Source organism: Tachyglossus aculeatus, chromosome 2 (genome assembly GCF_015852505.1).
Source record: "Tachyglossus aculeatus isolate mTacAcu1 chromosome 2, mTacAcu1.pri, whole genome shotgun sequence".
Taxonomy (NCBI): domain Eukaryota; kingdom Metazoa; phylum Chordata; class Mammalia; order Monotremata; family Tachyglossidae; genus Tachyglossus; species Tachyglossus aculeatus.
Window position 1 is genome coordinate 29,869,260 of NC_052067.1, and position 22,420 is coordinate 29,891,679.

At 38.8% G+C, this 22,420-nt stretch overlaps 1 protein-coding gene across 3 annotated transcripts in view; it reads left to right on the forward strand.

The window, feature by feature from the left end:
- The window catches only part of ZNF385D (zinc finger protein 385D), a 478,212-nt gene that overhangs the window by 377,964 nt on the left and 77,828 nt on the right, over nucleotides 1-22,420 (forward strand). For all 3 annotated transcript variants that reach the window (XM_038768528.1, XM_038768519.1, XM_038768536.1), the window contains one exon: nucleotides 20,147-20,309. In XM_038768528.1, coding sequence (XP_038624456.1) covers nucleotides 20,147-20,309 — 163 coding nt within the window. The remainder of the gene's footprint in view (nucleotides 1-20,146; nucleotides 20,310-22,420) is intronic.

Here is a 22,420-nt window from a genome sequence, read left to right on the forward strand (position 1 = left end):
TAGTGCCATTTGTTAAACACTTACTATCTCTCAGGCACTGTACTAAGCCCTGGGGTGGATATAAGCAAATTGAGTTTAACGACAGTCCCTGTCCCACAAGGAGCTCACAGTCTCAATCCCCATTTTACAGATGAGGTAACAGGCACAGAGGAAGGCAAATGACTTGTCCAAGGTCACACAGCAAAGTGGGTGGAGTTGGGATTAGAACCCATGACCTTCTAACTCCCAGACCCGTGCTCTATCCACTATACTATGCTGCTTTCCCAGATTTTAATTCTACACTGATTTTTCCTAACAGCTACCTAACATTGAATGAGAATTCAGCGTATCCCAACAGCCTTAAACCTTCAAAGAGAAAAACAGGAGGGTGACTAATTAATCCCATTTGCAGTAGTTTGGTTACAACTAAACTTTGAAATGGGCACCATTTTTCATGGGGCTCTTATCCTGGATCTCAGTTCTTTTGTGAGTAGTATAAAACCCTGACTTGACTTTGTTTAGAAAGTGAGCCCTGTGAATTATTGCCAAAATATTAGACATTTGACATCTGACATCTTTGTTCTGTACTGGAAAGGTTGTTCCTATATAAGAAAACTTAGTCATATATGCTAGCGATTGTTTTTCTTCATTTTTGATCTGTTGGACTAAAAGAAGATGACTGCTTTTGTTTAGTGCATTGAAACGTGAACTTCCTGTAGGAGAAGAGTGGCCTTTAGTTTCACTACAGGGTTGTTAGCATGTGCAGAAGAAGCATTTTCTAACGATGGCTGATGGGTCAGTACTTGAGGCCCGCAAATGGGGAGAGAGTTTCTATTTTGTCAGAAGCCTGCCATCAGATCTGTGATAAGGTGTTCCCTTTTCCCTCATCCAAGTGGTATAAATGGCATTTTTCAGACTCTGCTCTGCATTGGAACATTTCCTTATAGGTGAAAATGGGCAGATGTTTACACCTATTTTAGATGTGATGGTTGGATGTGAGTTCATCCTTTATTCTCTTGGAGTCTTATGACCCGTTTTGAGTTAGGATTTTGAGCAACTCTTTCTGCAATAGCACCAACTCTGCTTGAGGTTAGTGGTGCAAAATTTATGAGTTGATCCTTAAAGATTCTAGGAGTGACTTACAGGGAAGAGCATGGGCTTGGGCATCAGAGGTCATGGATTCTAATCCTGGCTCTGCCACTTGTCTGCTGTGGCTTCACTTCATTTCTCTGAGCCTCATTGAAGAAGCTGATATAGTAGGGCAGGAGGATCCTTCTGTAAAGTGCTTTACACACGGTAAGCACTCAATAAATACGATTGAATGAATGAATGAATCCCTAATTCTAAAGATTAAAATATTTCATGGTCTAGTTCTGAAGTCAGAAGACTGTTCTAAAAATAAGTTAATAGAAAGTAGTCTCCCATTCAGCTAAATGCACTGGTCCTATGTAGAATCATGCTCTTGCTAGAGTTTAACAAATACCATCTTTATTTTATTTTTATTATTATTATTATTAATAAAGACCAGGATATTTAGCAGCCTTCAACGTTTTACCTGGTGGTTTCATTTCTAACGGGCCATAATTCTCTGTCTAAATTGTTTGTACCAAGCCGGAACAGATCTTAAAATGCCAAGATGGAAAGAAATAGAAATAGTTAATTTTTTTTCTCGGGGAGAAGGGTGGTGAGAAAGGCAGAAAGTAGGGGAAAGTTTATGTGTGATTTTATTTTGTATTTTTTTGTGAGGGCCTGGGAGAGTAAAAATGAGATGAGAACTGTAAAAGGTGAGAAGAATGGGAGAGTATATTAAATGCTAAAACAGTAAATCTACCCTGCAAAATGTTCACCCTTTCATCAGCGGAAATTCCTGGAGCATTGTGATAGTGAAGAAAGAAAAAGTACCAGAGCTTTGAAAGAACATTAAATCATCACACGATACATTGGATTGAGTCAATAGTTGGTGCACAGGAGTGAGGTTTGAGCCTCACAGGTCCTATTCCTGATCATGACCCTATGTGTTCTGGGGCCTGTGTGTGGACTTTCATTTACCCACCTGTAAACCAGCAGTAATGTTTATCTACCTCACAGGGGTAAAGTGAAGGTGAGTGGTTGTTTGCAGAGCAATCTGAGGGCCTTAGATATGGTGCTACAATCACTAAACCATGTTTGGGTTATTTTATTATATTGCTTGAGAGGCAAAAAGGGATTTTTTTCTAAGATGTTCATCCAGTGTGATCTGAGAAAACTAAGAAATAAGAAGAGATGTCAGGAAAAGTGGTAAACTGTGTGAATGTGTGTGTGTGTGTGTGTGTGTTGGGCTTGGATTGTTTTACATTGTTAAGATTACTGATATTTAGGGAGGAAACAAAGATTTATAATTTTAGCTTTAAATTTAAAAAGCCAGTTGATCAAAAAACCAAAAGGAATCATAAGTTCCAGCACCAATGTGCAGTGACATGAGGCTCTTTTGGAAACTTGATGCTATGACTCATGGCTATTATGGAGTTGAGAGTTCTGAAGGATTATTGCCAAAATCATTTCATTTCTGTGAAATGAAAGTATTTCTGGATATTAATATTTGTTGGGAAATGAGGATACTTTTATTAATATTTTGTTCAGGCTGCTATTTCCAAGACTTCTTTGAGTCCTTTGAATGAATTATTCCCCACAGGTAGCTGGGGAGAGTGGATCTTGTTGTCTGCCTCTTTTCCAGGTATGGAATCTAAGACCTAGGAGAGCTAATGGTCTTAACGGGTAATCAAGAACAGAGTTCTCGGTTCTTGCTTTTCTGTCACATTGCTCAGTCAATTTACTGGAATAGGTATCTTTTTAGTTCAAGTCTTTTGCAAGAAACTTGTGTTCAAATATCAGTCTCATCTTCCTACTGGTGTTTCCTTGATCATACAAATCTAGGTCAGAATCGCAGGGTCACGGGAGACCAGAATATGTCATTTAGCCCTTCTTTATCCCCCTTCCCTTGCCTTCTTACACCGTGAAAAGCTCCTAATGCTATCTCAGAATTTCAGGTGTGACCAAGACTGACTAGTGTCCAAATTCAGCACACTGGGAATAACATTACCTTTCAGAAGGTAACTTGCCTATTTCTTGAAGCAAAATGACAGTCACTCCTGATCTTTCAGATGAAAATAATGATACTACTGCTACTAATAATAATCATTATAATGGTATTTGTTAAGGGCTTTCTATGTGTCAAACGCTGGGGTAGATGCGGGTTAATGAGGTCTGACATAGTCCCTGTCCCACATCATCATCAATCGTATTTATTGAGCGCTTACTATGTGCAGAGCACTGTACTAAGCGCTTGGGAAGTACAAATTGGCAACATATAGAGGCAGTCCCTACCCAACAGTGGGCTCACAGTCTAAAAGGGGGAGACAGAGAACAAAACCAAACATACTACTACTACAAGTGAGTCCCACAAGGGGACTCACTGCCTCAGTAGGAGGAAGAACAGGTATTGAAACCCCATTTTATACAGATGAGGTAATTGAGTCCCAGAGAACTAAAGTGACTTACCCAAGGTCACCCAGCCGACAAGTGGTGGAGCTGGAATTAGAACCTATACATTGTCCTAAACTAAGGAATAATTGATTACTATTCTGTTTATTTTATTTTAATATGTTTTGTTTTGTTGTCTGTCTCCCCCTTCTAGACTGTGAGCCAGCTGTTGGGTAGGGTCCGTCTCTATGTTGCCAACTTGTACTTCCCAAGCGCTTAGTACAGTGCTCTGCACACAGTAAGTGCTCAATAAATACGATTGAATGAATGAATGAATGAATGAACCTATGACTTTCTGACTCCCAAGCCCGTGCTCTAACCATTACGCCATTCCAGGTGTACTTCAGACGTTTTGGCAACAATCCTAAATAAAGTATTTATGCCATAAATTACTGTTAATATTACTGCTAACTGCTTAAACCAGCAAGTGCTTTTCCCCATAGATACGTATTAGCAATTTACTTTCTGCAGACGAGTACACAAATATGATTAGCTTTTGCAAATTACTCTTTATTCTGGTACTGGTAAGTAATTTTTTTATTATTACAGTGTAAACAGATGCTATTTTCCTCTATGTATTCATCAGTAATGGGCTAATTTAATGTGTAAAAACAATGAAAAGGACTACAGGAATGAGCTATTTGCTTCGCTTCAAATGGAATTGAAACTATTGCTAAAATCAGCCTTGAGTTTAGTGAATTACTCCAAAAAGTCCTATTTCTAAGTTGAAATATGTATGTTACACTTCATCTACATTTCACTAGTTGTAATTGACTTCAAGCAGAATGGCTTAGTGGAAAGAGCACAGGCTTGGGAGTCAGAGGTCGTGAGTTCTAATCCCGGCTCCACTACTGATCAGCTGTGTGACTTTGGGCAAGTCACTTAACTTCTCTGTGCCTCAGTTACCTCATCTGTAAATTGGGGATTAAGACTGTGAGCCCCACATGGGACAACCTGGTAACCTTGTATCTACCCCAGTGCTTAGAACAGTACTTGGCACATAGAAAGCACTTAACAAGTACCATCATCATCATTATTATTATTTATTACAAGAAACTATCTTTTAAGTGCACACACCAAGAAATGTATTATCATCATACATCAGTCTTGGGACTGGAAGCCAGAGACTGTGTCAAACCAGATTTGCTTTTATCCCCCCACAGTGCTAAGTACAGTTCCTAGCACATAATAAGCACTTAACCAATACTCCCAATTATTAAGTGCTTAGTAAAGTGCTTTGCACACATAAGCACTCAGTAAATATTGATGGAATGAATGAATGTGTTCTCCAACTTTATTTTATTAAATTGCTCTGTTACGTATTTGAAAGTTTCTGTAGCCTTCTAGAAATTTGGGTGCTTATTTAAGTTGTTCAGTAAGTCCAACAAAAGGCTTCAGAAAGTACTTTTTATCTTATTTTTGGTGATTATGTGCCCATTTCTTCCTGAAGTAACTTTTCTCAGATTCTGTCACTTTCCCAAAATACAATGTTTTAAAAAATCGGTTGTAGCTTTTCCAAACCATGGAAACTTTTGGACCAAGAGTTTAAAGTATTTACAGGGTTCATAAACTCTACCTTGTTTCAATAGAAAAGTTGCAGTGATCCATTTGGAGAGATGTATGAGGTGCTTGGAAAGGTAGAGGAGTGAAGTGAGTGACAATAGAATGTAGTTTTCTTTTCATGGACAAACTAAGGCCTAAATGATCAATTTAATACATTAAAAAAAGTCAAATACATAAGGCGTTTCTGTATAGGCACCACTCATTTTAGTGATCACTAAGGCAACTGCAGCTGCATTCCCATTTGAAAAAATATGAAACAGTTCTGAAGAGATAGACCAAAAAAAGTCAGTGGCATCCATTGGCTGCTTAAAGCTGGCATCAAGGTCTTCAGATTAAATCGCACACTTTTGCTTCACAGATCAGTAATCCTTGAATCATCTTTTTTGCCCTGTTAAATGACAGTCTCCTTTATCTCCTCATAGTATAGTTAATATTAATTATGAGGTGGCAAATAGAGGTAAAACCAGTGAAATGGAGTGAGTGGAACATTCCAGCCAATTGAAATAATACAGTTTCACTTTACAGTCAAAAAATCCCACATTGGCTGGGTCTGCATGGCTAACAAATGGCAGGGTGTAACAATTGCAGAGATGTTTCCAGTGTTCTATGGGTGTTAATAATAATGGTGGTATTTGTTAAGTGCTTACTATGTGCAAAACACTGTTCTAAGCACTGGGGGGGGATACAAGGTAATCAGGTTGTCCCACGTCCTTTTACAGATGAGGTAACTGAGGCACAGAGAAGTTAAGTGACTTGCCCAAAGTCACACAGCTGACAATTGGTGGAGCTGGGATTTGAACCCATGACCTCTGACTCCAAAGCCTGGGCTCTTTCCACTGAACCATGCTGCTTCTCTAAGCAGCATGTTGGGGAAATCTGACTCTCTAGTCAGCTAAATTTGGGCAAAAGGTCTTTTTTTCCTTGATATAGAGCACTTGAGCATGCCACCTGATCGGACCAGAAGTCTGTTCAGTAGACACCTGCTGCCCTGGATGTTGTAAATTCTTTACCCAGAGGGGATAGAAAAACCTGAAATCAGACATACTGACATCAAGATTCCCATCCCAAATTCAGAGGTCAGCCTATTTTATCTCACACTAAAAATGTTGGTCTTCTCTGCAGGTTACAATTTAGAATGCAGATTTGCGCTCAGAATGGAATTTATTCTGGGAAAGTTCTCTTTCCCCCGAAAGAGGTGGCCCATGGAAATGTGATCTGAGTAGGAGTGGAAGTGATTGAATTGCAATTCTATTTGATAATCTAATGCAGAATAAAAAAATGTACGTATTGCATTTAAGGTCTCTCCTTAAATTCTTACATAGGGCAAGGATGCTATTTGGAGTAAGTTTGTTGGTAGAAAAATTAATTCGGGGCCTAAATTAGTTGGTCAAGCCCAACACTAAAACAACCAAACTAATGCTTTTTGTTGTTGTTTTCTTCGATAGTACCTGTTAAGCGCTTAAAATGTGCCAGGCACTGAGACAGATATAAGCTAGTCGGGTTGAACATAGTCCCTGTCGCACATGGGGCTCACAGCCTTAATCCCCATTTTACATATGAGGTAAGTGAGGCACTGAGACGTTAAATAACTGGTCAAACAGCAAACAAGTAGATTGTGCCATGAATAGTCAGTATTTTGGTGGAATATCCTGAAGGGCAGTGAGTAATTCAAGCGCTTAGTACAGTGCTAAAGTGCTTAGTTCAGTGCTCCAGCACTTAGTACAGTGCTCTGCACACAGTAAGTGCTCAATAAATACTATTGAATAATAATAATAATGATGATGGCATTTGTTAAGCGCTTACTATGTGCAAAGCACTGTTCTAAGCGCTGGGGAGGATACAGGTTGTCCCATTTGGGGCTCACAGTCTTAATCCCCATTTTATAGATGAGGTAACTGAGGCCCAGAGAAGTTAAGTGACTTGCCCAAAGTCACACAGCAGACAATTGGTGGAACCGGGATTTGAACCCACAACCTCTGACTCCAAAGCCCGTGCTCTTTCCAGTGAGCCACGGTGCTTCTTTTAATGAATGAATTCCATGCTGCCACATTTCACCTCCTTCTTGCTGACCTCAGAGCATGTACTGTTGAGTTTCTTGTATTTAGGCACTTAGCGGGGGGAAGTAGGGAGATAGAAGTAATGGAGTTATGGTAAAAACAAGCTTGCTTTCCTTTATTTGATAGCCAGGTGATAATAGAAATCATAGTATTTAAGTGCTCATTATGTGCAAAGCACAAGGGTAGTTACAAGATAATTAGGTCAGACATAGTCCCTCCCGAGTAGGACTCAAAGTCTAAGTAGTTGGGAGAAGAGATGAGGGAACTGAGGCATAAAGGAGTTAGGGAATTTGCCCAAGTCACACAGCAGGCAAGTGGCAAAATCGGGAGTAGAACCCAGATCACCTTACTCCCAGACATGTGCTCTTTCCACTAGACCAAGTTGCTTATGAGTGTGGGTGTCGACTTGTCTGTGTGTAAGCATGCGTTCATTTGGGCTCTAGTACAGGTGATTGTGGTTATAATAATGGTGGTATTTTTTAAGTGGTTACCATACTTCAAACACTGTGCTAAGCACTGGAAGAAGATATAAGATAATCAGGTCAGACTTAGTTCCTGTCCAACATGGGGCTCAAACTCTTAAGGATGAGGAGCAGGAGAGAACAGGCATTTAATCCCCATTTCACCAGTGAGGAAGCTGAGGCACTGAGAAATTGTGACAGGCACAAGGTCACATAACAGTTGAGTGGAAAGGTTGGGATTAGAATCCATGTCCTCTGATTCCCAGGTCCGTGGTCTTTCCACTAGGTCACGCTGCTTCTAATATGACAAACTATTGAGGTTGTCCAGATCCTTATGAGGATTCACCTGTACAGCCTATCATTAGCTGGGTAATGAGTGTTCCATGGATTTTTTTTTCCACCCTTCATGATATAGGCCTATTACAGACATAGGCACCTTCAGTTAAGAGGACATTCTTGACTCTTATACTGCAGAGCCAGGACCAGACCTGCACCATTTACTCTATCCTCTGTCTTTGAGGGGAACCCCAGCTGAATTATGCCACAGAGATAATAATAATAGTAATAATAATAATAATAATAGTGGCATTTGTTAAGCGCTTACTATGTACAACGCACTGTTCTAAGCAAGATGCCAGTAGGCTTTGTTCTATCTTAATATCTTAGGGAGCTAGCATTATGCCTTACATTTCCATCTCCTCTATGTTTTCTAAATTAATCAATCACTCACATGTGTGCAGGGCATGTAATACAGCAGAATTAGCAGACACACTCCCTGCCCATAACAGTCTTACAAGCAGCTGGGTATAAGCCTGGATATACTACAAAGTCCCTTGGTGACGTCTTAGCAACCCAGGAGTTGGACTAGCTTGGACTCTAGTCTCCACCCTCCCTTCAGCAGTTCCCTGAGCAGCGTGGCTCAGTGGAAAGAGCACAGGCTTGGGAGTCAGAGGTTATGGGTTCTAATCCCAGCTCCGCCGCTTGCTAGCTGTGTGACTTTGGCAAGTCACTTAACTTCTCTGTGCCTCAGTTACCTCATCTGTAAGATTATGAGCCCCATGTGGGACAACCTAATCACCTTGTATCCCCCCAGCGCTTAGAAATACGATTGAATGAATGAATGAACAGTGCTTTTCACATAGTAAGCACTTAACAAATACCATCATTATTACTATAATTATTATTCCCGAGAGAGGGCAACTGTGGCCTAGAGGATGAGTGCTATAGAGATCTGTGCCTTCCTTCCTTTCCTCTTGCCCCATGCCATGCTGCCTTCCTTGCAGTGGGCGGTTGGGCCAGAGACTCCATCTGACCCCTGTGAAGAAAAGGGCAGCACTCCAAGGAATGGTGGGCAGTTGTCTGCTCCTTATCTTACTTTTAAAGACCCCAGGGAAAAATTGTCCTCCACCTCCCTGGAAAAATAGCCCTCCACCGCCCCGGGAAACCCATTCCAATTTAACAACCCTCACCGTTAGGAAATTCTTCCTTGGATCTTTTAAGATGTTCTATATCTCATAGCGACACTGCTATAAAAGTGTGGCAGTTTTGTGGCTTTTATAAAATATACGTTGCCAGAACCAGGAAATCTACTTCACTGAATGAATAAATGTTGTTTTACAAAAGAGTGAAGCCTGGTGATCGGTGATTGTTCTTTAAACACTTCAACATTACAGTTTATTTGATTGGGAGGAAATCCAAAAGCATGGTCATGGATTTTGTCACAAAATCCAGAATACTGTCATTTGGCATATTATCTGTAAGAGACTTTAAACAGAGTGGAATAAAAATGTAAATTGGCCCATTAAATGTATTTTAAAGAGCATTATTTTAGAATTTCATCATAGTGGTAAAGTAATACCAGCCTATAAGCATTTTCCCCAGAGAAGCTTCATCCTGGTTTTGAATGACCAAAAATTCTCAGCATTTTCATCGCGCTTTAAAAATCCAAGCCTCTCTGGGCACTCAAAGTTAAAAATCATATAAAAGGGAAGACTAGGTCAGTATTGTTTTGACCTATTCTTATCATTCCTTCCTGTCATGGAAGAAAATCCTCATGAGAAGAATCCTGATTTCAGTTTCCAAAGGAAAAGAAAATTCTAATACTAACCTTTAAACCACTTCAGCCTTGAAAAGGGCTTATTTCAATGTAACTGCCAGTGCTGGCATAGTATCTTTACTATATTGACAAGTAATAATGCAAAAACTTGATTCTTACAGGGCAGAGACTTAAAGTGTTGTAGAGTGAAACTTTGATTAGAAGTTCTTTCCGTTGAAGTTATTTTTAAGTACATTACAAGAAGTTAGTGTATTAGACACTAAAGGAAATAGTAAATACAATGTGTCCTCAAGAAATTCACTAATTCTCAAAACTGGTGAGTGATAACTTGAGAGGAATAGGTGGATTTTAGCCATGTTGTGAAGACTGAACTGACAGGATTTCATGACAATTGCATATCTAGGTTGAATGAAACAGATGAGCTGGAGATAAGAAGTTCCTGGGCTTGTGACAGGGAGGATAGTGGTGTTATCTACAGTAGTGGGAAAGACCAGGATTTGGGTGTGAGAAGCTAAGTTCTGTTTTGGGCGTTAAGTTTGAGGTGTTGACAGGATATCCAGTCAGAGATGTCCTCAAGGTTGGAGGAAATATGAGACTGCAGAGAAAGAGAGCGGTCAGGACTGGAGAGATAGATTTGGGGATCATCCACATAGAGATTGTAGTTGAAGCTATAGGAGCCAATGAGTTTTCCAAGGAGGTTGGTGTCGAATAAGAGACCCAGAACTGAGCCTTGAGGGACTCCCACTTGTCCCTCAAGGGAGGGAGGGAGGCAAGGAAGGAGCCTATGAAAGAGACTGAGAAAGAGTGACCAGAGAGGTAGGAGAGAACCAACATTGTTTGCTCTAGATGTCTGGCATTTGGGCAACATGACTATCAAATATAATAACTTTCCAATAGCTTATTGGTATTTCTACTGTTATTTATTTATTACTGCTTGGAAACCCCCTAAGAAGGGGTTGATCATTGTTCTGTATTCAGTCCCTGAAAAAAACAGTAGAACCAAGCAGTTCAGAGTTAGTAAGAAATAAATGCTTGATCCAGGTTCTCTGAGTGGTTTGCCAGAGATGAATGAAGGTGGCAAAGTATTGGCAGGCTATCAAAGTACTTTTTTTTGCATAGTCTTGTCAGTAGCAATTTTTTTAATACAGAAGTTCACTTCAGGTCAAATTCATTGAGGAATAAAAGCCCCCCCGGACTTTTGTACATATCCATAATTTATTTATTTTAATATCTGCCCCTACCCCCTCTAGACAGTAAGCTCATTCTGGGCAGGGAATGTGTCTGTTTATTGTTATACTGTACTACCCCAAGCACTTACTACAGTTCTTTGAACACAGTAAGCACTGAATAAATGCATTTAGATAAATGCATTTAGCTGACTTGAGTGGCCACTGGCTGACTGCGATTTGAACCCAGGTCCCCTGACTCATCCCATGTTCTTTCTACTAAGTCATGTGTATGTAAAGATGCAAGCACATTGGGATCTCGTTTGGTCATTCTTTAGTCCCTAGATGACTCTGGGGGAGTCATAGACAATTTCCTTTGTGAATGAAACAACATTTGTTTCAACAGGAGCTGCAACAGTAATTTACCAAATTGTGTTCGAGGCCTGAAAGAGATGAATTATTTCTAAAATATCACTTCCTTACCCAAGATCCTCTAACTTTTAAGTACTTACAAAATCTTGTTTATATGAATCCTAAAATCCACAACTATTTGTGCAATTTTCATTTCCTTTCTAATCCTATGTACTTACATTTTTAAAAAAATTATGCTACTAATTTGACAAATCTTACCCAAAAGAACTGTCCATAAAGTAGCTTAACTGCTATGTATGATGAACTGCTACAAAACAGATTTTTTTTTTCCAGTGGTACTTGTTAAGCACTTATGTGTCAGGGACTATACTAAGTGTTGGGGAAGATACAAGCTAATCAGGTTGGACACAGTCCTTGTCCTCATGGGGCTCACAGTCTAAATTGGGAGGAGGAGGATTAAATCCCATTTTATGGATGAGGGAACTGAGACCCAGAGAAGTTGTGACTTGCCCAGGTCACACTGCAGACGAGTGATGGAGTCCTCTGGCTCATAGGTCCATGCTCTTTCCATAGGCCATGCTGCTTCCCTAATAGTCTGTGTGCATGACAGGTGCTTTACCATAAAACTTCATGAAAATTCCCTGGTGTTCTTTTAAATAGAAAAGGAGACGTGGCACAGAAAGAATCCAATGCATTGTGCACATAGAGAACACCATTCACATGTTTCCCATAACTGCTCATTTCAAATGCCTGGTATATGTGAACCAAGCTAATTTCATACTACTAAATGTATTTTCTCCACTTTTTTGAATAAGCAGGTAAAAGTGCGGTAAATATCCTCAAGCACTTTATCTTTCAGGATTTAGACATCTGTGTGACTTTAGCTCTTACCAAACTCTCCTGAAATGATCCAGCAAGACTTAAAGTAGAATCTTTCTGTTCTCTCTTCTCTTCGTATTTAATGCTGTGATCCACTCAGGGACTCCACAATTCAGAGTTCAACAAGAGGGATGATTGAAATGAACCCAGGCAAAGCCAGCTGTTTCCCTAGTAACCAGCACCAGGTGAAAGTACTCAAATTAGCTTCTCTCACCCACTCAGATTTCCTTTAGCTTAACAGTTCATTTGACAAAACTATGTGCATCAAGTATTTGATGGCCAGTCAGTATGAAACTAACTGCTATTAGAGGCTAAGAACAGGTAAGTAGCAATATGTACAGTTTTTCTTCAACTAGAGAAATGTAGCAGAAATAGCCTCACAGCTTTTAAATTAAAATTCAGAGAAGAGCTTAATTTATATAGAAAACTATGATTCTTCATCTGATTAGGATGTATGGTGAGAAAACTATCTTTCATTGTTTCAAAGCTACTGTGGTGTTGAGGCATTGTATTTCTACCTTTGACTCTGTGTTCTTAATGGGTTTCACAAAATGAACAAACTTAAAGGTCTGTAAGGCCATTACCCACACTTTATACAGAGGGATCCATTATAAACTTATGAAATTTTCCATATTTGACTGCATATTGGCAGTTAAATAAATAGAAGTAGTTATTACATTGCCAACATGGGACACTTACTGAAGTATAAGGAATTTGAAAAGATAATTAAGGAAACATAATCTAAACCATGGGTCTGCTCAAGTCAGGTTCTAATTTAAACGTTTTTAAATTCCATTTTTCCTGACAATTGGAAGGTACTTGGCTAGAACTGTGATCCATTTATCTTGAGTTTCACCTTAGCATACTTTCTTGAATAGAATAAGCAAGAGAGAAATTGCTTATCTTATCACAGTGCCAGTTTAAATGAATTTGACCTGCCTGAGGGATAGGTGCTTTTCTGGAAATTTCCTTAATAGAGCTTTAAATTTGTAAGGACACAGGCTAGCCCTGGGTGTTTTCGGATCATTTTAATACACATTGGATTATGGATTATATTTTCCTTTACTCATGAAGTTTACTTGTTTGTTAGGATATCGTTTTGTTTTCCTTTTTTTCTTCCATCCTGAATATGATTTAAACTATTGGTTGCTGATCAAGGAAGTTACTGAGAAGGTTAACACAAAAACTGCCCTGAGCAAAGAAAGTCTAGGGTAAATTAAAATGTGGGAAGCACTTGCACAACAAGATTTCTGAAAAATCAATCAGATCTTTGATAACTGCAGTGGTTGGTTACTTGTTTTCTTGCTTTCTATGTCTACCACCAAAGCTCCTTTTTTATGTGAACTACTCTCATTTTTCTCTGGGAGAACTGTGATCATTTTATTCTCATTTTGTAAACTACATTTGATTATTGCTCATGTGTTTGTGATCTTTAGAGCCTCAATTTTAAGTTTATTTCTGAAGTAATTTACATGCCATATGGGCTTGTGGTGAGACTATTCCTAACCCATGAAAATCTTGCTTTTCATAAATTCATAATTTATAATTCAATATTCATAAATGTGCTAATGATTTAGATAAATGAAAAGATTTAGTTCTCAGTTTCTACATGATGAAAGGAAAAAAATGTAATTGAAAAATCACTTACTTGGTAGAGACTTCAGAATAGCAGTCAGCATGGAGAAATAGGTTTACTTTTTAGGGTTTTATTTCATTATACAAAATTAAATATCCAACTTGATTTTAAATGATGTCTTTGGAGATACATAATTTTTATTTCAATTGGATGTGTATTAGTATCTCTTAGTTTTATTTTTCCTCATGTGTTGCTATATTTTATATACTTCCTGGGGTAAGGTCAAGAATTGCAAGGTCAAAAATAGTCATTTATTAAATCACCTGAGATGTTAGGCAGAAAACTATGACAAGGCACATGGATGTATTATGTCTATCTTTTTGCAGAAATTTGTAACCCACATAGTTCTATGGTTTTGGGGGGGGGGGGGGTTCATGTGTGTGTTTTTCAGTGGTACTTGTCAAAGCGTTTACTAGGTGCCAAGCACTGTTCTAAACACTGGGGTAGATTCAAGATAATCAGGTTGGACACAGTCCCTGTCCCACGTGGGGCTCACAGCCTAAATAGAAGAGGATTTAATCCCCATTTTACAAATGTGGTAACTGAGGCACAGAGAAGTTAAATGACTTGCCCATGGTCACATAGCAGACAAGTGATAGAGCCTGGATTAGAACCCAGGTCCTCTGATCCCCAGGCCCGTGCTCTATCCATTAGGCTACGCTGCTTCCCAGTGAACTGGAGGGAGCTCTGCAGCTTGAAGCCAAGAAAAGTCCTATCTTTGGCCAGAGGAAAATGGGCTTGCCAGGATGGCCAGTCAGGCTCTGAAGCTGGGAGGGGCTCAGGGTTGACATCAGTGTGTCCCAAATGATGAGAGATAACAAGAAGGGATATGAACATTTGTACGTCTCCATTGTGAATCAATCCTGTCTCGTCTTGACTTTAAACAACAGCTTGCCCCTTTATAGCTTTTAACTGTGAACAACTGAACATTTCTGTCCTGCCCCACTGTTCTGCATCTCACCAGTACTTGCTACCTCTTGAACATTTCCTCTGTTATTTCCTCATCATCCTCATGCCTTTTCCTGAATGATAAATATTAGCATATTTGGTATTCCAACATTAATTGCACAGTTAAAGGTTTTAAACTGCTTCAATTAATCTTTCAGACTGTCTTCTAACTCGGTTCACTTTCATAAAATATCTTCTTCTTGAAGAGGGAAAAAGTTCCAAGCGAGAAGGAAGCTGTGGGCAAGGGGTCGGTGGCTAGAAAGATGAGGTGTCGTGAAAGTTGTGAAGTGTGAAGGTTGGGTTGTAGTAGGAAATCAGTGAGGTAAGGAAGGAGAGGAAGAGACAATTGACTGCCCTAAAGGGAATGCTGGATGGGCAATCTTAAGATTTTTGAGGAAAGACATGGACTGAGAGGGTTTTTTGTTTGTTGGGGTTTTTTTTTGTTTTAGAAAAAAATGATCTATGCAACAGAGTAGAATATGGACTGGAGAGGAGAAGAAACAGGAGCCAGGTAGGTCAGTTAAGAGGCTGATGCGGTTGTCAAGGAGAGCATTTAGGCAAATGTGAGAAACTCCTATTACCTTACTGCATTTCTTTTCATTTTGGGCCCATTTCCTTTTAATCTATTTGTCTCAGGGCATCCCAGACTGGAAGTTACACATAGGAAGTCTGATAGCATTGCAAATTTCTTACATTCACTACTGTGATATTACGGCCCATTATCTACTATAGTAGTAATAGCAATAATACCATTAGTTTATAAAGAGCTTTCTTTGTATCAAAATGCTCTTATGTACCCTTAGGGATTTACTATGATTCGTGTAAAAAGACTTCATTTGAATCACTCTATGTAAAGTTGTAGTGTAATTCAGTATTGCAATATCTAAAAAGTTTGACTTATAATCAGTAACTAGAACTCAAGTTTTATCAGCACATAATGTGTTCCCTTTTTTATTCTAACTTCATAGTCATTCTTCAGGCTTCAATAGTTAAAACTTTGAATAAGATTCTTCCCCTATTGTGTTTTAAAATATTACAACCTTCTGAAAATCCTTTCTTAGGTTGAGTTCTCTTGCTCTCGTAAACAAAGTTCTGCATAAAGTATTTCTGCTTGTGAGCAGCATTTAGTCAGTTTTCAAGAGGTAGGTACTTCCCTGATTAATATCTAATCTCTCCACTTCATATCTTTCCAACTGTGACTTTAGCACTTCCTTCTCCACTTAAGCCCTCACATCCAACCAAATCACTAATGCCCACATCCTTATACATTTTTCGACCTTCTAGCTGTAATTTCTTTTATTGTCTGTATCCCCTGCTAGATTCAGAAGAGGAATAATAACTACTAATTTTACTGTACTATCCCATATGCTTAGCTCATTGCTCTGCACACAATAGGGGATCAATAAATACTACCAATTGATAGATTTTAGTTCTCTGCCTACATGAGAGTCTTTCCTCAGTTTCTGACCGGTACTCTTTTTCCAGGCCTCTTTACTATCAAATTGTGTATCTTCTCTTGTAATTAACACAGCCACTGTATGTATTGATAGGAATACAAAGACTTCCTTATTTATATAACTTAACTATGCGAGTATTCCCACCCTTCCCACCGTGCCTGTGTCCCCCAAACCCCCATCTTATGCATGTACTTCTTAGGCATTCTCTTCATAGGACCTTTTTCCTTTGGAACTTCCCATCATTTCAAAGAATTATCTTAATGATAGTAAGAAAAAGAGATTTTTCTCCCTGCTTCTATTCTCATGTTTGCTTCTAGTTAGGAAGGATTGTTTAATGATGAAATCTAGAGCAGATATATTTTAAGTTTGGAGAAACATGCCCACAATCAGAGATGAGCAATTGCATAACAGGAAACAGGCTTTGCAAAATTGTGCCAGAGTTGGTTTTAGCATGGCTTCCTTTCCACTACAAGAAAAAGTAATTGCTTTCCTGTAATGGCTGCTTTTGCAGTTAGGCTATATTTAAAAGGCGAGGTGAATCCAGGTTTCAGGCCCAAATACAAGTGTTATTAACAGAAAGATTGAGTTGTCTTTTTGTCTGAATTTTCAAATTTGGGAAATTTCTTCATTGGTCAGATTCACCAAGAAACTCTTCACTCCATTTTGCTGGTTAGAGACTCCACCTCTGAGTTACATTCCTAACTCCTTAGCATTTTAGAGTTTTAGGTAATTCACCAGTTATTTTTTCCTTTGGTGCTATTTCTGTATATTGGTCTAAAATAATCCTCACGTCTTCCTAATGATTTTCGTCAACACAGATTTTTGAGCTGAGATAAACATTTATTATAGCTCTTTGATTCCATGGTTTCTGAGAAACAGATTTGATTTTTGACTAAGTGCTCCTTTCCTCCTCTTCCTCTCCCTTCTACGTTGCCCTGACTTGTTCCATTCATTCATCCCCTCCATCCCAGCCTCACAGCATTTATGTACATATCTGTAAATTTATTTAGATTAATGCCTGTCTCCCCCTCTAGAGTGTAAACTTGTGTGGGCAGGGAATGTGCCTGTTCATTGTTATACTGTACTCTTCCAAGGACTTAGTACAGTGCTCTGCACACAATAAGCACTCAAAAAATATGATTGAATGAATGAAAGGTATTAAGTTAAATGCCTCCTTGCCATTTGAGAAAGATATTCCATGAGACATTTCATTTTTTTTTTTCCTCCAGTGTATTCAAGGCTAAAGAAAATGTGAGAAACTGTGATAGACTTATTGTAGGGTTCCAGCACAACTCTCCAATTATAGAGTATGATCTCTGGTGAACATTGTATCTGTACTTTCTGATATTTAGAAAATAATCATATATTTATAGACCAAATTTCGATTTATCTACTAATGGTGGTTATTTTGAAACAATCTGGGGAACCTTCATAAACTATATAGTGCAGACTTGAAATTTAAAATGCCAGAAGTAGATGCAGAAAATTATAAAATGAGTGAACTAGCATCATTTTGAAAGCAGTAAATAATGGACAAAGTAGCAACCATTTTACGTTTAAATTTCATCAAGATGTTTCCAAACATAGCAGTGTTATATTCACACATTAGACCTTCAAAAAAGGTCACCAACACTCCCAAGTAGGGAGGAAAATTAAGTTTGTTTCCAGGTTCTCAGAATATGTGACCACTGTACTTTTCATCGTTTAAATAAAACATAGAATATGTACATTCAGTTGTAAAAACTGAATGATTGGATTGTTCACTCTGCTTATTAAGTTACTGTAGTTTGGTTTAAAAGGATTCAGCAGGGTACATTCACTTTTTCTGAAATATGAGGGTGGGACTCTCCTAAAGCCCCATATTAAAGACAGCTTATATTGTAATATTCATGTTGTTCAGACTTGCTCAGATGTGCAGAAGCCATTTTTTTTTTTCCCAGACCACAGGAGCTTGTCGTCTGATGCATGTGCCCAAATTCCCTAGCAGTGTTCTAGCCAAAATGTATGTCTTGTTGTTATGTGCCTTTGGAAACTTGTAAATGATGCATGACTGTGCTATTTGTACAAGGTGTTTCTAATAATTAACTTCATTGTCCAGTGTTCTTTCAATAAGGGTACCTAGGATTTCAGTTTTAAAAGGACTACTTTGACCATCAGAATAAGAATCATGTGCACAAAAATGCGAATGAATTTTTCATTTTAATTTTTAAAATTCCTTGGACAGCTAGATTAAAGGTGAATTGAGAAACTCTCATTAAAAGTGAGACATTGCTCTCTGCTGCAGCCCAACAGAGTCATCCATTTTAGTACCGATTTACCCATTTCCTTTGCATGTCCGTGACTGGGAATGTTTATTTTTCATCTAATGAATGACCTATTTTTTTTTTTTTTTTTTTGAGAAAAGTTCGCCGTTGGCAGGACATAGTGACCTTCTAGACTGTGAGCCCGTTGTTGGGTAGGGACCACCTCTATATGTTGCCAACTTGTACTTCCCAAGCGCTTAATACAGTGCTCTACACAGAGTAAGCGCTCAATAAATACAATTGAATGAATGACCTTCCTTTCCTCAGGAATGGGTTTTTAACAGACTCTACGACTATTAGATTAGCTAAATGCCACTATTCCCTCAATTTCTAGCATATACCTACCCCCAAGCAGTTGGGGTTTTTTGACCTTATTAAGACCAAGTAAACAGGCCTAAGTCCAGGATTTTCTTTATTAATTTGATATCCCTCTTCAGCAAAGAGGCAGATTTAGAATAAAGAAAGGCTGAAGCTTAGCAGTCAAGCTCTAAGAGTAGGAAATTCCCTTCTCACCAATGTTATTGATAATAATAACGAAGTGGCACACTTACTGTGTGCCAAGCACTGTGCTGAAGGGCTGGGGTAGATACAATATAATCACATCAGACACCTGTCCTACATGGGACTAACAAGAAGGGAGAACCAATATTTTATGCTCAATTTCAGATGATAAAACTAAGGCACAGAGAAATTAGGTGACTTACTCAAGGTCCCACAGCAGGCAAGTAGCCAAACTGGGACTAGAACCATGTCTTCTGACTCTCACTCCTGAAACAAAGATTTTAATGAGTAGCAGTAATAATACTATTTATTAAGTGCTTACTGTGTGCGGAGCACTGTACTAAGCACCAGGAGAGAAGACGGCTATGGGAATTAGACATAGTGCCTCCCCCCTGGGGGAGTAACAGTCTAAGAGTATAAATGGGGAGAAGTGATTGGCAACAGACACTAATAACCCTCTTTATATTTATGTATTCAACATTAGAAAAATGTTCCTTGGTTAATATTTCCCTCCAATACTTGTTTTTGATTTTTTTTAAAAAAGAAGGGAAAATAAGGCTTTGAAAAGCACTATAGAAGCCCTTGGTGATACAGTATAGCCATCATTTATTGCTTTAGGTAGTCAAAATACATCAGAGGCCATTTAGATTTAGGCCAGAGTCTATAACATTCAGGTGCTGAGAGAATGCCCCTAGCCTTGATTTCACAGGCTAGCTTTGAAGGAAGACAGGTGAAAGGGTCCATTAAAACTTAGATGATGCTTATTCTTTGAATTGTCAGATCTTGCTTTTCATTTGCAATATGCTTGTTTGAACCCTCCTATGTAGGCCCCATTGAAAACCCTGTATTAAAATTAAACACACAGCATAATGTTTCAATACATATCTTTTCGGCAAAGAAGGAAAGGGTGATTATTTTTCTGTGGTCCTTGGAAGTAAAGTATTACAAAACAAAGGCAAGATGATGTGTTAAGGCATGCTGATTTACCTCAGTGCACTACAAGTTATTCTAGGGAATAACTTATTTATTTCATCAGAAGTCAGCATAGCAACACACCTATTAAGAGATTATTCTAATGTTTTTCCATTACGTTCCAGACATCATTTTACATGTAGTCCGCAGTGGCGAGTCTGCCAATAGAGAACAAATGGTACCCATTATTGAAAGGTAGTCTGTATTTGTCCTAATACAGAGAATGTCAGTTTAGAAATGAGCCTGATTGGACGGTTCATTTTGTTCTCCTTTGTAGAGCCAGGCTGCGGCCCACTACAAAGGCACTAAACATGCCAAGAAGCTCAAAGCACTGGAAGCCATGAAAAATAAGCAGAAATCTGTTACTGCCAAGGACAGCGCAAAGACTACCTTCACTTCCATCACTACCAATACCATCAATACCAGCTCTGACAAAACAGGTTAAGCGATAATCCTTGTTGTTGTCATTGTTATTTTGTTGTTGTTGTTGGGTCTTCATTGTTTAACTCCATGTCTGTTTGTTTATGGACTTGCTACATCAGTTCATGCTTCGTTAGACCTTCCTGTGCAATTCTGATCTTTTCCCCCTCGTTTCGATATGTGACACATTAAGATGATCACTAGTCATGTCATAGATTTTTTTTCTCCCTGGTAAGAAGTCTTGTTTTTCAGAAGGGCGTAAGTAGTAACCTTATTCAAATCAACTAACTATGACAGAGTAGATTTAACCATAAACCCTGCAGGAAATGGTATTCCGTATATTGAGGAACTTCCAATATGGTATTGGTGGTAAAAAGCCTTGTTTTCCTAAATTCCACGGATTGCATTGTTTCAAGTGGATGGTGCAGGATTCTGATTTACCAGCTAAATTATCTTCACTTCGAACAGGTAAGTGCAATTGATGCCAATTCCTTTTCTTCACTGCAATAATAGTCGTTGATTGCCACTTGGGATAGCTTCTGCAAACAAAAGCCTTTTTGAGCATCAGGTGAATGTAGTGGGATTTGCCTGAGTACGTGTTTTAAATACATGAATACTGTACCTGAAGGTTTAGGAAAAGTGATGCTGTATCATAATAAATACTATCATTCGAACAATTTTTCACAGTGCATAAGGGAACAGGTATGCCAGATGGGCTCTCAAAGTTGCCAAAAGAATGATTACGGAACACAGTTAGAAAATATCCTTGTTTCCATTTAATATATCTGCTAACATTGAACAGATTCTCCTGTCACTTAAGAGAAAAGCTGTTGTATAAAGAAACATTATTTCTAGTCCCATCAGAATGCTTTGGCTCTCACTTGCTCCTTGGTTGTGCCTGTGTATGTGCTGAAGTCTGTTGCTTGAGTAGGGGAGGGATGTGGACAACACAGATAAAGTAAAACAGTAAAAATAGAGAGGAACATCCACTACAAAAAAATTTAAAAAGACAAAATAATGAGAGGAATTTCAAAAGGACAGAGCTAGCGAAGAAGGAAAACATTATCTGTATAATCCATATAAAGAACAGGTAGTTCTACATGTGCATGTGTCTGTGTGTACAGTCAAAGCATATGTGGTCTTTGCTGTATCATTCATTGAAAACAGCTGCACTGTTTATAGTTTGGCTCAGTCCTCAGGTTAGGCAGCCCAGGCAGGGGAGAAAATCGAAGATTTGTGGGCGTGATGAGAGCTCACAGCACTCTCCCTGCACTGCTTCCGGTTGTCTTCCAGTTTGCCACTAAATCTAATGCCCTGGAGACCTGCTTTACAAAAAGCTGCAGAAGAACTCTGATGAGACAACCTGACACCCTACCTCATATCCCCCCTAATAACCTCCCCCCCACATAAATATCTTGGGCGCAGGAGCAGGCTGGAGTTTCTCAGTCTGGTGGTGTGACTTCCTGGAGGGCTTTTTTTTTTTTTTAGCTTAGGATCTGGTGGGCCATGATACAGAGGGCTGGGGGACTTTCCCTCCAAGCCATTTGTTCAACCCTGTGCTTTAGAGGAAATGTATTGGGTAAGTATCTGTGTGTCTGTCACATATACAGGCTCTGTGTGTGTGCATAAACTATAAACTCCTTGTGGGCAGGGACCACAGTTCTACCAACTCTATTGTATTGAACTCTTCCAAGGGCTTAGTATAGTGCTTTCACACAATAAGTTGCTTAATAAATACCACTGATATCTATGTGTAACTATATATATATATAGTATATATACTCACACATTTGGCTAGTAAAAGCACATTTAGGTAGTAAAAGCATTCTATCTCCCATCTATAAGTATTCTTTGCACATAACACAGCTGTGTGTCCTGCTCCAAAATGGAACCAAAATCACCTTAAAGCGAGTTTGGATATTGCATATCTATAGTCTTTTTCAGAATGAGGCCAAGGTAAAACTGGATTTATCAGCCTTCTCTCATCTCAGCAGTCTTGCATTGCCCTAGGTGACAGTCTGACAGAGCAGAATTTTAATTTCTCAGAAATGAAAAATGCAAAAAAACTCCATTTTTAAATGACTTCACTGTTTCAAACTTTTTCACTTTAGTGTTTCAAGAATTTTATGGC